Here is a 15,893-nt window from a genome sequence, read left to right as displayed (position 1 = left end):
TGTTTATCTTCTAAATATTCTTGAACAGTGTAATAAGCTTTACTTGTTAGATTTTTTTTTACTGATATTTAAAATTTTGGAAGAGGCAAACCTAGAATACACTGCAGAATTTTATTATATAAATTCCCCTCTTAGCGAGCACCTACGTCCTATAAGTAACTCCTATGCAAAATTTGAGATTCCTAGCACTTGTAGTTTCTGAGATTTCGTGATGAGTGAGTGACCTTTCGATTTTATATATATAGATAAACTAGCATACGCGCGCAGCTCCGCTTGCTTATTTTGGGGGTGAATTCTAATAAACCATAAAACATGTGGTCAATGAGTCTAATTTTCTAATTTTATAAAAATCGGTGGCGATTTAAAGACTTTTCCATACAAACTTTCAACCCCTTATTTGACCATGAAACCATGAAACATGTGTTCAATTAAATACTTTTAAGAGTCTGAATTTCAAATTTTATAAAAATTGGTGCCGATTTAAAAAAAAATCTATACAGACTTTCAACCCCTTATATGCACCTTTAGGGGGCGAATTCTAGAAAATGATGAAACACGTATTCAATTAAATACTTTTAAAAATCTAAATTTAATTTTTTTTCCATACAAACTTTAGGGTTAAAATTTTTCAAAATCCCTTCTTAGTGGATGTCCAGATTACGACAGTAAGCATCTGTCCAAATTTCACGTTTCTACCATCAGCGGTTACGGCTGTGCGTGCATCTTACCTCAGTCAGTGAGGACAAGTCCTTTTATATATATAGATTGGGAAGCAACTGTAAGAATACCTGCATCTTAGAAAACATCTCGCAGAGAATCTCGCGCTCTTAGTTTATAAATATATCTTACGGCTCTTTTTTGGAGGATAAATATTGAATTTATGTCTGAAGCACTGCCCCATAGCAACATTCCATAAGATTAAATATTATGGAAATAGCTATGGTAGACTAGTCGGGCAGTTTCAACGTCCGTCATTTGTCTTACTTTTTAATTGCGAACGCGGCAGAGCTGAGTTTATCTGCAAGTGCTTCCAGATGAGCGTTCCACTGGAGTTTGGAATCTATAGTAACACCTAAGAAAATAGCTGATTCCGACACATTAAGAGGTTCTCCTTTAATTATTAGGTTAAAATTATGTTTTTTTTACATTTGGTATCGCAAACTCGATGCATTTCGTTTTTTTAGCATTTAACATTAGATTATTAACATCAAACCAACGAAGAATATGTGATAATGCACTATTCACTTCGTCATAGTTTATTTTATTTCGGTCAACCTTAAATATTAAAGAGGTATCATCCGCGAAAAGTACAATATCACATAGGTTCTTCACATAAAAAGGCAGATCGTTAATATAAATAAGACAGAAAAGACCGAAAAATAAAAGAAAAAGAATTAACATATAATTACGTAATGATTATTTATTACTAGCTATATTTTAACCGCAACCTATAATACTAAAAAAAATATATTTAATAATTACCATATAACATTAAATGAGGTAAGACTTACCTCTAATTTAATATTCGTTTAGGTTAATTAACTAGTTTAGTATAAATCAGTCAACTAAAACAATGTTTGTATCATTCTATCTTTAGTAATAATAGGTGGAAATAGTGTATAGTCTGAAAATGTATTTTTTAGTGATTTTCTCGGCAGTCGTGGTTGCCTTGTGTAAGTATATTATAGTATATTATAGAGTATTTAGTTCTACCGATATAGGCAATTGTAATATAATAAAAATAGAGAAAAAATCTATATTCGATTATGCAAATATTTTATAGACATTACCAGATTAAGTTAACATTAGTTTTATAAGAAATAATTTCCCCCAGTGGGAATCGAAACCACAACCGTCGCGGTTTCAGATTTCAGTGGCCTGAGCCACTACGCCACGACGGCCTTTAGTAGACAGTGTGTATCATAAATCGTTTTTAATAAAAATAAATAATTCTGTTTATTTTAATTTCATTTATATATTTATTAATGTTATTATTTACATATTTCATTTATTTTCAGGCAAAGGTGACGGGCTCGACCCAACAATGTCTTGTCCTCGTCGTAACGCGTACCTCGCTATTGACGGAAGCTGTGACGCTTACGTTGAATGTAGAGTAAGTTGTCTTAGCAAATGAAAAAATATTATTGTTATTTTTTTTATTATTAGACATCTGGAAATATTTTAAAATATATATATTTAGTTTTTTTATCGGTTTTCAGGAAAATATTAAATCACAAAAGGTCTGCCCCGATGGTCTAAACTTCAACACAGCCGCAGTATTCCCTGCCTACCCTTGCAGCTATCCCATGGATGTGCCATGCAGCGGGCGGTCGCGAGCTCGTGAGTCATATTTATATTATATGCTATAGAAAATTTATTATATCCTTAAGTGTAGTACATATGCACGATTAAATATTTATTCCTAAAAATATTTTAAACTAACTTCCTTAAATTAAACAAATACAATAAAACTTGTAACCACTTAAAAAACTACCGCGCTAAACTACTATGCGCGAGTCAGGCTCGCCTACTGAGGGTTCCGTACAAAAATTGGAGGTCTCGCGCTTTCTGAAATTTTAGCTTTGCTTAACTTTGTCAAATTTTGCCCCCTTTTAAGCTTATTATTTTTAGGATTAACCCCAAATGTATACTTTTCAGATTTTTTCCTGAACTATTACTACCTGTAGATACTAGCTGACAAATTTCATAATTCTAGGTCAATCGAAAGGTCCGAAGAAATTTTGATTCTCTTTACAGTGTCGAAATACGCATTTTTGCTATATAAACGGCCATATCTTTTTTTATAGTAAATGTAGAAGCACAATTTTTTCAGGCATTTTTTCAAACATGTCTGAGATAAATAAATGAGAGTACGGAGCCCTAATAAGCAACTGTGGTGGAATATAACATGGGACATACTAACTAACAATTAAATATATACAATTCTTGTTATGTTCCAAATTTATTAAGTAAAAAAAGTAATTTAACATTAATGAACAAAAATTTTCTGCCACCAGGTCCACCGCAGCCAACAGCTGACTGCCCTCGGCAATACGGATACTTCCCTTCACCATTGATCCAAGGCGGAGATTGTGGAGAATACATAATTTGCATTGAAGGCACCGCTATTGACATGACCTGTCCTCTTGGTCTCGCCTTCAACCCAGCAATTTCTCAGTGCGACTGGCCCGCAAATGTCCCAATTTGTAACTCAAATCGTAAGTTTTTTTTATATGATTTGCTAAAAGTTTATATTAAATTAATATCTTCTTCATGGTATTACTTTCCACTTATTAAAACTCATTTTTAGGGTTCCGTACCTTTTAACGCAAAAAGGAACCCTTATAAGACCACTTTGATGTCCGCCCGTCTGTCTGTCAAGACCCTTTTTTATCCCAGGATTTCAGGAACGCTTGGAAACATCGAGTTGAAATGCAAACCATATACTTAGCACTGCAGCCCCATGATTTCCTGATAAAAAACATACTTCTATATTTAATTAAAAAAAGATATTAGCATTTCGACATTATAAAGGGAATTAAAATTAATAGGGTACTCCGGAATAACATAGAATTATGAAATTTAGCAGCTAGCATCTACAGATAGTACTAGTTCAGGAAAAAATATATTTATAAAAAGAAAAAGTATACATTTGTGGTTAAATACTAAAAAATAATAATCTTAAAATCATTTGGTATTAAAGCTTCAGTTAGTTCAAGTTTTGTACGGAACCCTCGGTGGGCGAGCCCGACTCGCGCTTGTCCGGGTATTTTTTCTCTACCATATTGATATAAACATGGCCATGTACAATTATTGCAGAATTCCTCGGATTTACATGTCCAGCCGCCGCAGTCGATGAAAGCGGCAACCCGATTGTGACTAACCACAGGTATTTAATTTTTATTCCTTTCACATTTTTAAAAAATACTTTATTTTATTTTTAACTATTATTATTATATATCATAAGGCCAATGATTAATAGGTTGTAGGTTCGATTCCCACTCGAGGAAATAAAATATTTAATATTTTAATTTCTTCGCTCTGGAGGCATTGGGTGGCGTTGAATTCTGCCACCTTACACGCATTGTCTTCACAATTTTTTAAAATTGATTAAGATGAACTTAAAAAATATAATAAACAAAAACCTTTAATTATACTTATAATTTACTCACATTATTTTTTTTTTCAGTTACGACGGCGACTGCCTTAGTTTCTTCTCTTGTATGGAAGGCAAGGCTCGCTTCCTCACCTGCGACATGGGACTTGCCTTCGATGCTGCTTCCGGTCGCTGCGTGGACGCTGATCTTGTTGCGTGTCATATCAAGCATCAATAGAAATGTAGAATTATAATGTCGAAGATCAATAAATAATGTTAAATTTTATTATTGAATTTTATGTTATACTAACGGACGCGCACAGCTTCGCTTGCTTATTTAGGGGTGAATTCTAATAAACCAGGAAACATGTGTTCAATGAAATATTTTTAAAGAGTCTAAATTTAAAATTTTATAAAAATCGGTGGCGATTTAAAGATTTTTCCATACAAACTTTGAACCCTTTATTTGCACCCTTAGGGGAAAAATTATAGAAAACCATGAAACATGTGTTTAATTATATACGTTTAAGAGTCTGAATTTCAAATTTTATAAAAATTGGTGACGATTTAAAAAAAAACCTATACAAACTTTCAACCCCTTATTTGCACCCTCAGGGGGAGATTTTTAGAAAACGATGAAACACGTGTTCAATTAAATACTTTTAAAAATCTAAATTTCAAATTTTATAAAAATCGGTGCCGATTTATTTTTTTTCCATACAAACTTTGAACCCCTATTTCACCCCTTTAGGGTTAAAATTTTTCAAAATCCCTTCTTAGTGGATGTCCAGATTACAAAAGTAAACATCTGTCTAAATTTCACGTTTCTACGCACAGCGGTTACGGCTGTGCGTGCGTCTTACCTCAGTCAGTGAGGACAAGTCCTTTTATATAATATGTAGAATATAGATTATATACTAATTAGACAGCGGGAAACCGCTGGATTCAAAGGCCGCAGGACCCGATGGAGTGGCGACCATTGGGGGAGGCCTATGTCCAGCTGTGGATTTTAAAAGGCTGATGGATGGATGGATGGATATACTAATTAATACAATAAGAAATGTAATAAGAATATTGATTATAATAAACAAAAGATAATAATTTTTAATGAAAGGCCACAGCCGTATATTATATACCACGTTATGATGGCGACTTTCTTGTATTTATATTTTTTATGTAATCTACTATGTTCTAAACATTGTTTCTATTTTATTTGATACCTCCTTTAACAACGACTTAACTTGTAAATATAAATGCTACCATCATATTAATTTCTTTATTGGATTAACAAAAACATTGATAAATTAGCCTTATAAAGTGGTAGAACTATACTAGAAAAGCAGGACTAAAAGGAATTTAAAATTATGCGGTTCTCTGATGAAAGCCGTCATATTTAGTTTAGTTTTTACTAATATAATAGAAAAGGAATAATACAAATAGTACAGAAAAGAAATAAATAAGAACAAGTATGCAAAGGCGGCCTTATTGCTTCAAGCAATCTCTTACAGGCAACCTTTGATAAAAACATAGGACATAAAATATCAAAAGGAGAAGAGTGTATAAGTGTATATAGTGCATATTTACTAACAGAAGCTGATCCACTACGCCATAATGGCCACTATTTGACATAAAGCTCATAGTATTCGAATTAAAGAACTACACAGATTTATCAACAGAAGTAGGTTAAATATTTTGACCATTTATAAAAAGTGTTATTTCGTACTTATGAAAGAAAAATATTTATTTAGAAAACGTATAAAAAAATTAACGTAGCTGGATTTGAACCCGCATCTCCTGAAAACCGTAGACACTTCGTTCTCCATTTTCAGCCGAATTCTGGAGGCATTGCGTATTGAGTGGAAGAATTCCGTTAAAAGAATGAAGAAATCAAAATATTAATTGTTTTATTTCCTCGAGTGGAAATGGAACCCAAAACCGTCGTGTTTACAGTACACGCTTGTACCTCTGAGCTTCATCTTTCACTTTCGCTTCACTTACAATTTTCGAGACTCCAGGCATCTTAACCGACAGGACTAAACGGCCGCAAATACAAATATACAAAAAAAATATATATATTTTCATAAAAACATTTTTTCATTTACCTGCTCTCTACCAAGTTCCAGCTGATCTTTAGTTTTTTAGAAGTGATAACTAAACGAATTAATAATTAACTAAATAAATTTCGATGCGTGTCAACGATTTTAGTTTTATTAACGACCCAGACGCTGCTTAAAGTTATTGCTATATTATAGTCAAATTATACAAAATGTTTATATAAATTATAACCTATGGATTATTCTCATGTATGAGCTATATTACTGTAAAGTTTCATGAAAATCTCTTTAGTATTACTTGCGTGAAAATAGAACAAACATCCATTCTTACAAACTTTTAAATGTTTATAACATTAAGTTCCCAGTTCCCTCTGCCTACTCTGCTATGTGCAGGATACAGTGTGAAGTTAAAAAAAATATATTAAGTTCAAATTATAAAAAATCTTTACCTAAATTATAGCTTATGAGTTATTCTGATATATTTAATACTACTATACAGTTTCATCAAAAGCTGTTCAGTAGTTTTTGTATGAGTAGAATATTACATTCATCGTCACATCGAATTTATAATACAGTATTAGTACACAGTAAAATTTGTTTTTTTTAAATATATCGACTTCAATTATTTTTAAACATATCTATATATACAGAGTGGATGAGGCAGCGCTTCTTTTATTGAAACTGCATATCTATATATATAAAAGGACTTGTCCTCACTGACTGAGGTAAGACGCACGCACAGCCGTAACCGCTGTGCGTAGAAACGTGAAATTTGGACAGATGTTTACTTTCGTAATCTGGACATCCACTAAGAAGGGATTTTGAAAAATTTTAACCCTGAAGGGGTGAAATAGGGGTTGAAAGTTTGTATGGAAAATTCTTAAATCGCCACCGATTTTTATAAAATTTGATATTTAGACTCTTAAAAATATTTCGTTGAACACATGTTTCATGTGTTATTAGAATTCCCCCTAAATACGCAAGCGAAGCTGCGCGCGTCCGCTAATAGGGTAATATATTTCAAACCCACACCTAAGAAATTAATCAAGGTACCTCAACAGTTTGGACATAGGATTTTTTTTTAATTTCACGATTTTTATCCATACCTGTATTTCGTGTGACGCACACATACGTGTGCGACGTTTCCGATTTGACAGGTAAGTGTGTGCGTGCCTATGTTATACTTTACAAATGGCGTTATATTTTAAAACGATAATTTTATTATTTATTTTGTTTGAAAAAATAACTTATTCATTTTTGGGAATTATTTTTTTCCGAATTATATTAGGCTTTTATAGAGTAGTTAAAACTGTGGTTTCATTTAAAGTGGTGGTGGTAAATTCCACTCTAAATAATCGAAAGGTCACTCACTCATCACGAAATCTCAGAAACTATATGTGCTAGGAATCTCAAATTTTGCATAGAAGTTATTTATAGGACGTAGGTGCTCGCTAAGACTAAGGGAATTTGCAATATTCGACTCCTAAGGGGTTGTTTTTGGGGTTGAAAGTTTATATGAAACTTCGTTACTACAAATTCTAGGAGTATCAAACTTTGCATGGACGTCACTTATAGGACGTAGGTACTCATGGAGACAGAAATTAATAATAACGCAGTTCACGCAGGCGAAGCCGCGGGCGGGCCGCTAGTATATAATAATTATCTTTGAGACAGACAAAGGTAACGAAGGAACCTAGTATTATAACAGTCAGTTCCGCCGAATTCTGGAGGCATCGTGTGTTGAGTGGCGGAATTCAACGTGACGTGTTTAAAAAATGTTAAAATTGTAATGTTTATATTACATTTCCCAGTTCCATTGATTCAATAGATTCGAATAGATTAAAAGTGGATAACAGCTCTCTGTTATCCATATTTAGTCTAAAGATTTGAAAAGCTCTCGATGCTACGTCTGTACGTAGCCCAAGTTATGTCTTGTAAAAGAGACCTATATAATTTAAAAAAGTACAGTTATTTTACTATACATCGTATTTATTGCATATTAATGAGTAAATTTTGCGGCAAACCACAATACTTTATTCCATTTAATTGAACAGTCGATTTATTGATGATAAAAAATATTAAAACGTTAACTCAATCTCTAAATATGATAAGAAACAATATATAAAATCCATTATTTGTTTGTTTATCATCAGTTTGGTTAAGACATCACAATCCTATTCACAATGTTAGGCACAAAAATATTGTTAATACTTGTGCCAATTTTATTGGGTAAGCAATTCTATATTCCTTTCAGTAAATTAATTAGAGATATTGTATTTTTTTATATTTAATTCTTATTAAATTAATAGCAGCGTAGACTTGTTTTAAGAAACTTCGTTCCCAACTTTCCGCCGAATTCTGGAGGCAGTGCGTGTTAAATTTACACGGGATCGAATCCATAACCAGGCGATTTTACAGGCACACTTAGTGCCCCTGCGCCACAAGTGGCCTTGAATTTTTATCTTATTATTTATTTTCTTTTCATAGTGCAAGCTCAAAACAACTCACCAAGGAGACCTGGCCTTGCGCGAAGACTGCCATTTTTCAGACCTGGAGGTCGACCGGGTCCATTTACTGTAGTCACATCTATTCCAGTTGCTCCCACAACAACAGAAAAAATTCAAATTGTTTCGGAACAAAATCCTTCTGTAACCCTACCAAAAGATAATATCATTAATAGTATAGAAAATGTAAAGCCAACTGAATTAACCATTGTGTATCCTGAGAACTATAAGCCAGCGTCAACTTCTTCGCCACCTATTCCATCATCTAGAGGAAGGGAACCAGTCCGACTACCATTATATCGTCCAAGGCCAACAATAGGATCCAGTTTTATAGTACCAACCACACCACCACCTCCCACACCTTCACCAAAGCCAATCGAAAGTGTTATTGTTAATATGGTTGCAAGTGCCCCTCCATCTAATGAATTAGTAATGATTCAATCTACGGAAAAACAACCCGAGTTGGTAATACTACCAATCTCTACGGAACCTGTGTATGTTGAAACCCCAATCTCTGAAGAACCAATCTCTAAAGAACCAATTTATGAAGAGCCAATCTTTGAAGAGCCAATCTCTCAAGAACCAGTCTCTGAAGAGCCTATCTCTGAAGAACCAATCTCTGAAGAGCCAATCTCTGAAGAACCAATCTCTGCAGAACCAATCTCTGAAGAACCGATCTCTGAAGAACCAATTTCTGAAGAGCCATTTTCTGAAGAGCCAATCTCCGAAGATCCAATCTCAGAAGAACCAATATCTGAAGAACCTATCTCTGAAGAGCCTATGTCTGAACAACCAATCTTAATATCTAACGAAAGTGAAAGCCCTCGACCAACATTAGTTGAACCTTCAATCAACCAACCATTTAATTGGCATAGTATTTCAGTTCCTGCGCCAACCCAACGTCCTATAAGTAGTCGATCTCCTATTATAATCATCCCTTCAGCACCTGCTACACAAAAGCCACCTAAAATTGTGCAACCTACAATTGTTATATCACAACGTCCACCTGTTAGTGAACAACCAATAGAATTAAGGCCCGTCGAATCCATTAGTGACAATATCAGCCCTAATATGGATGTTTTCAACCCCCCTGCCCCATCTAGACCCAATTCTGCTGTTATTGGATCAAATAAGCCTTCACGACAACCTTCTATGATCTGGTACCCTGCTCAGCAAAAACCTAAAACTACATTAGTACCCACAACAACTGAAACATATGCACCAATAATAACCCAGAAACCTCACAAGCCTGTTTCAGCTGCCAAGCCATGGTCTCGACCAGCCGATGGCACTTATACAGTTAACCGGCTACAGGATTATATTTGCAAAAATATGGACGGATACGAGTCTATTTTAAATAAATGTGACACCTACATTGAATGCAAGGTACAGAATAATATATATTTTTGTATTTTATTCAATTTAGTTTTACATATACTCGTATATAACTAATGTTCATCTGAATTATTAAATTATTTCATTTCTTCACTCTGGTAACAAGGTGATGAGTTTAGCGTCAAGATAAAAAAACCATTAATGTTACAATATGTCAATTTAATTGCAGAGCAATCTAGCATTCCAGAACACATGCCCGGATGGTCTTCATTTTAATCCATCTGCACAATGGCCAGAGTACCCTTGTGGATATCCTTCAGAGGTTCAATGTCGAAGCCAAGATGCCATCCGTACGTATACAAAACAATAAAAATCTTGAAGCAAAAATCAGAAATATATTTTTATAATAAATGCAATGTATATCTCTAAAAGAATAACAGTATTATAATTGGTGTCCATTTTGTTTTACAGAGGAACCACAACCGAGTGATCAGTGTCCTCATCGCTATGGTTTCTACCCGTTGCCAGGCTCTGACTGCGGACAGTATATCATGTGCCAAGAAGGCTTAGCTACAGTAATGTCCTGTCCTCCAGGACTTGCTTTTAGTCCTATAACTAGCAGCTGCGATTGGCCAGCTAATGTACCGGGTTGCAGTCCTCTTAGTATGTATAAACATTATATAATTACATATATTTGATTTTATGCGTATAAATTTTCATTAATTATATTTTTACAGTATTTAGAGAGTACACTTGCCCGCCATCAGCTGTGGACAAATATGGCAGGCAGACCTTTGACGACTCCAAATTTAGGTAAATAAAATACATTTTTTTTGTTACTCAGCGGTGTAGGCAGAGGGAATCTAGTGTTAAGATACTCCGTGTCCCATTTTCCGCCAAATTCTGGTGGCATTGCGTGTTGAGTGGCGGAATTCTACCCCGCGCCTTCACACCAGAGCGAAGAAATGAAAATATTAAATATTTCATTTCCTGGAGTAGACCCACGGCCTGTCGCGTTAACTGTCACTGCTTTTGCTCTTGCGCCACGACTGGCCTAAACAAAGTTCATGACACATCTCTCGATATAAATATAAATATTTTTTCTCACAAAAGTATTAAAATTAATTAAATGTTCAATATATCATTTCAGGTATGGAAAAAGCTGTAAGCAATACATTGTTTGCCACAAAGGAAACCCCCGTCTACTTAGCTGTGACGCCGGCATGGCGTTCGACGAAGAGTCCGAGACCTGTATCGACGCTGACCAGGTCATGGATTGTCAACAGTAAAAAAGATATAATTTTAGCTATATTAACTAGAAACCACATAAATAATACAATATTTACAGGGGACTTTGTAAAAACTGAAATATGTCGTATTCCTTTATTAAAGCTTTTCCTCCATGAAGGAACTTTTGTATGTGATAGGTACTTATCTAGTTATATTGATATATTAAACTTTTAATAATTAAATTAATTGTAATGCAATAATGTAATTTTTAAATATAATCTTATACTCAAAATATATTCATTACCTTTTATTTATAACCTGAGTTTATGTGAGTGTTTTCTTTATTTATGTCATCTTATTCAAATATAATCTATGTAGATATTTAAAAAAAAAAGAAAAAATAACATTAAAATTAAATATAAATATAAATAACTATAAATGGGGTATATTAATAACAAAATATTTACCAATTCATTAGTGTTTTTAATGTAATTTTTTTAATGTAGCAACTTTTTACAATTTACCAACGTAAGCTACTTCTTATTGGCTAAATATGTTTGTATTTCATAGGAAAGTAATTCTGACAAATGAAAACAATTCCTGTATCCTTTTTATTAAAATTTTGAATATTTAGCCAATAACAGAGAGTTATACAAAACTAGTGCAGCAGAAATAGAAAACCTTGTTTTTTCTGCGAAAGTAGCGCGGTATAATTACAACTTTAAATTTAAATTTGAAAATTCTTATAGGTTTAAGCACTCATCTCTGTTATGTTTATACTTTACAAACTGTCGCAATAATTATGTGGAAAAGGATTTCTCAATTATCATTAGCGTTTTATGAACGTATTATAATAAAAACGGCAGGGGCGGCGGGACGTTCCTCTAGCGCAGCCCTGCCGCGGAACATCGGTGTAGTTGACTCCGATCGAACGATTGCGTAGTCGCGACAAGAGACCGTAGCCTCCGGCTTTTGGAAAATTTTCGCAGCTCTGACATGGCGTTCCAACACTTATTCAAAGAGCAAAAACAATAGAAACACGATTGAATTAAGTGTCGAAAAAACGAAAGTCGTTTTTGTGATTTATATCGTTTCCATTCAGTGCCCAAAATGGATGATTCTTTTATAATTGCAAATTTTCATACACTATGTCGACTTTGTCTGAACAAAAGTGGACTTACCGTATCAATATTTGGGACCTCTCCTGATGAAGATGCAAATTTATCTCTAACCTCGAAAATCGCCGAGTGTTTTGAACTCCAGGTACGTAATACCTATATTTGTTGTTATGTACTTAAGAATATTTAGTTTTAAAATTTATTACTGTAATTTTACTTTTCCGTTTTGCAGATGGACCCAAATGATGGTTTACCTGCTAGAATTTGCTATAAATGTTTGTTTAAAGTAAACAAGTGCTCTAAGTTTAGATCGCAGTGTATTCAAAGCGAAGCAAGATTGCGCCAAATAGTGAATCGAGCTCAAGAGCTGGAGACTTCAAATTCATCTGAAGTAAGTAGTTTTAATTATAAAAATAATCAAGAAACGCTAAAACCAAAGCAAGAAGATTACATAGTTGAAGACAGTGTAGTGATGGTGGTAGACCCTAGTTTAGATTATGATTCTTCTGAGGAATCAGAAAATGTTGATCAACAAGAAATTGACAATGCTGAGCAGGATAATACGACTGAAGGAGATACTCCTTCTTTTTACAAGAATGTTTTCATGTGTCAGTATTGTGACCAAGCATTTATAACGCAAGACAAATGTAAGGAACATGAACAAGGTTTTCATGATCCTAACCATCCATATAAGTGTGTTGAATGTAGCTTAGTGTTTGCAGAGCGGACTCAATATGTAGCACATACTAAACAAGTACATGGAAGTGATAAACCATATCATTGTCCCGAATGTGATAAATGTTTCGGACGAAGATCTGACTTAAGAAAACATTCTATTGTTCACACTGGTATTAGACCTTATCAATGTCAATATTGCTTGAAAAGTTTCTCCAGAAATACAAATTTGAGTAAACATTTGAGAATTCATGCTGGTCATAAACCACATGTATGTCCATTGTGCCCACGAAGTTTTGTTGCAAAAGGAGACTTGCAACGCCATGTCTTAGTACATTCTGGCATGAAACCTTATGCATGTCGCAAATGTCCCTTAACATTTGGAAGACGAGATAAACTTCTCAAGCATGAAGTTCGACATGGACCAGTCAGTCCTGATCGCAAGGAATATGAAAGTGACCAAAATACACATGACATGGTTGTGAATGTTAATCCATTTAGTAATCTAATGACCTCACCTACTTCAATTAATCCTGATAATACAAACCATCCTAGTGATTATGAATTACCTAGAGTACCAGATCACATAGCTGGTGAAGGAAGTTTCTTGAGTCAAATGCAAAAGACACCATCTACCTCGGGCAAACAATTACAACCTCCACCAAAAAATAAAGTGTCCATATCAAACAAGAACAAACCAAAAAATATAAAATGTCATCAATGCCCCAAGAGATTTTCTTCATTGGATGCCTACAAAACCCATGTTTCTATAGCTCACATAGGTTCAAGAGTATTTCAGTGTAAAATTTGCTTCAAGAAATTCCCACGAAAAAGGGAGTTGGACCGACATGTTACAATACATTCTGGCATGAAGCCATTTAGTTGTAATCAGTGTGACAAAAAGTTTACCAGAAAAGATAAACTTGACAAACATGAACAGACTCATGAATGCTTGGTTGTGAATATGCCTTGTATAGAATGCGGTGCCACTTTTGAAAAAAAGCCAGATCTAGTGGCGCACATAAAATCTCATTTTAATGATAATTTTGATGAGAAAATTCCAGAAACTGAAATAAAGAAAGAAACTGAACCTGACTTTCCTATTGATGAGAACTTTTATGACTTGGAGACCTGAGATTTAAGACTTGACATGAAAACAGTGTCATAGAAAGTATTTAATTATTTATATTAACATAACAATAATTTTTATTCAAAATATCAATTTTAAAATAATTTGCTAATCTTAGATGAGTATTTTAAAGTATATTTATTAGAAAGGGATCTTTTAATCTAAACATGTACTTATAGGCTTAGGTTTGGAGAATAAAGTTGGCCCTAGAATTATGTACCACCTGATTATTATAGAATTATTTATTAAGAATAACATTCACTCATTTGAATATCTGTAAATATGATAAGTGTACCTTAATAATTCGACAAGGAATCTCAATATTTATTTAAGTGTAGACCACAGATTCCTTTAATTTATGCACAAAATTCTGCAAGTTTTGGCAGACTAATCAAAGATGTGGGTCTTTGATAGTATTGTAACAATGTTATTTAATTTATTATGTTTAATTGGTACCAGTCCATTGTAAAAACTATGTATGTTATAATATATAATGTGAAATTGACATATAAATTCAAAAGTTAAAGCAAATAAAACCATAAGTGTTTTGTACTTGTTTTATTTTCATTTAAGTTATCCAGCTAATGGATTTGCATGTATTGTCACTGATGTAATTCTTGCTTCGTTTAATGGCTTAAATGTTTTAGGATTTACTTGCATTTTTTCTAAATCGTCAAGTGCTTCAAAACCATCAATTATTCTGGAAAAAAAAAATTACAAAGTGTAACAGAAAATTAATTATAACAGTTTGTTAACAACCAAGGCTTAATAAGGGTTCCTTTCATATGTAAGCACAAAGTAAGTAATTATGTATAAAATATTTGTAAAAGATGTATTAATCTTTAAAAAATACTAAGTAAAAATTAGATTCTTGTAGATTAACCCTTTAGCCTGCATATGGCAGAGTAGGCAGAGCAAACCAACTGTTAAATTAAAACTATAAAAAAAAATAATACCTTCCAAACAATGTATATTTTAAATCCAAGTGTTGCTGTTCTCCATATGTAAAGAAAAACTGGCTACCATTAGTATTAGGTCCATTGTTAGCCATGCTCACCATACCTCTAGAATTATGCTGTAGAAATAAAAAATATCAATGAGAGTAAATTAACAGTTTCATTATTATGAACATTTTGGTACCTATAAAAATAAAATTATTTAGTAAATTAAACAATGCTCCAGAGATTTACTTCACTTCCTTACCTTTAACTCTTCTTTAAATTCATCATCAAATTTTTTGCCCCAAATAGAAGTTCCACCTTTCCCAGAGCCTGTTGGGTCACCTGTTTGTACTATGAATCCCTAAAACATATCGAATACATTTCAATAATATTGCACACATTACTAATAAAAATTGTATAAACTTCAATAGAATAGTGAGTTATAAAATTAAAAAATCACCTTAATATTTCTATGAAATAAACATCCATTGTAATAATCACTTGCACATAAAGCTAAAAAATTTTCACAAGCCTTTGGACATTGTTCACAAAACAATTCAATTTTTATATCTCCAACGTCAGTATGCAGAGATACAGACATTGTTTTTAATTTTAACAAAAATACTGTTTATTAAATATTGTATCATATGTCACTCGTGTTGTTGTTGTTGTTCTTTATTTATGGCGTTCCGAACGTGCCAATTCAGCACTATTAATCACTTCTCACTCGTGAGTCCTGACATAATATTATCGAAATGTCAATTTAAATTATGAAGTTGACATTATGTTCTACCGCAGATAATTTATTTTA

At 33.3% G+C, this 15,893-nt stretch overlaps 4 protein-coding genes across 4 annotated transcripts; 3 read left to right on the top strand and 1 right to left on the bottom strand.

Annotated features, from left to right (window-relative positions):
* The first annotated feature begins 2,024 nt into the window (after nt 1-2,024).
* Nucleotides 2,025-4,382, top strand: LOC146534685 (protein obstructor-E-like). Its single transcript, XM_085192943.1, has 5 exons — nt 2,025-2,113; nt 2,220-2,340; nt 3,018-3,218; nt 3,820-3,889; nt 4,190-4,382. Exons 1-5 carry the CDS (start codon nt 2,045-2,047, stop codon nt 4,332-4,334), a joined length of 606 nt encoding a protein of 201 aa, XP_085049069.1. The 5' UTR covers nt 2,025-2,044; the 3' UTR covers nt 4,335-4,382.
* A 3,934-nt stretch (nt 4,383-8,316) lies between these two features.
* On the top strand, nt 8,317-11,502 carry LOC146534684 (uncharacterized). Its single transcript, XM_085193062.1, has 6 exons — nt 8,317-8,379; nt 8,638-10,040; nt 10,219-10,339; nt 10,461-10,652; nt 10,727-10,802; nt 11,140-11,502. The coding sequence occupies exons 1-6, from the start codon at nt 8,334-8,336 to the stop codon at nt 11,276-11,278; spliced, it is 1,977 nt and encodes a 658-aa protein (XP_085049188.1). The 5' UTR covers nt 8,317-8,333; the 3' UTR covers nt 11,279-11,502.
* Nucleotides 11,503-11,794: 292 nt separating this feature from the next.
* Nucleotides 11,795-14,689, top strand: LOC146534683 (uncharacterized). Its single transcript, XM_085192983.1, has 2 exons — nt 11,795-12,482; nt 12,570-14,689. Exons 1-2 carry the CDS (start codon nt 12,330-12,332, stop codon nt 14,145-14,147), a joined length of 1,731 nt encoding a protein of 576 aa, XP_085049109.1. The 5' UTR covers nt 11,795-12,329; the 3' UTR covers nt 14,148-14,689.
* Nucleotides 14,685-15,810, bottom strand: LOC146534682 (peptidyl-prolyl cis-trans isomerase-like 3). The gene is made up of 4 exons (XM_085192984.1): nt 15,543-15,810; nt 15,345-15,443; nt 15,098-15,216; nt 14,685-14,841 (listed from the first exon to the last, which is right to left on the bottom strand). Exons 1-4 carry the CDS (start codon nt 15,681-15,683, stop codon nt 14,715-14,717), a joined length of 486 nt encoding a protein of 161 aa, XP_085049110.1. The 5' UTR covers nt 15,684-15,810; the 3' UTR covers nt 14,685-14,714.
* Between the last annotated feature and the right edge of the window lie 83 nt (nt 15,811-15,893).

This window comes from Heliconius melpomene, chromosome 11 (genome assembly GCF_056956725.1).
Source record: "Heliconius melpomene rosina isolate 202511_hmr_F chromosome 11, ASM5695672v1, whole genome shotgun sequence".
NCBI classification, from domain to species: domain Eukaryota; kingdom Metazoa; phylum Arthropoda; class Insecta; order Lepidoptera; family Nymphalidae; genus Heliconius; species Heliconius melpomene.
Note: the sequence above shows the minus strand (reverse complement) of the source record. Positions and strands in the feature narration are given on the sequence as shown.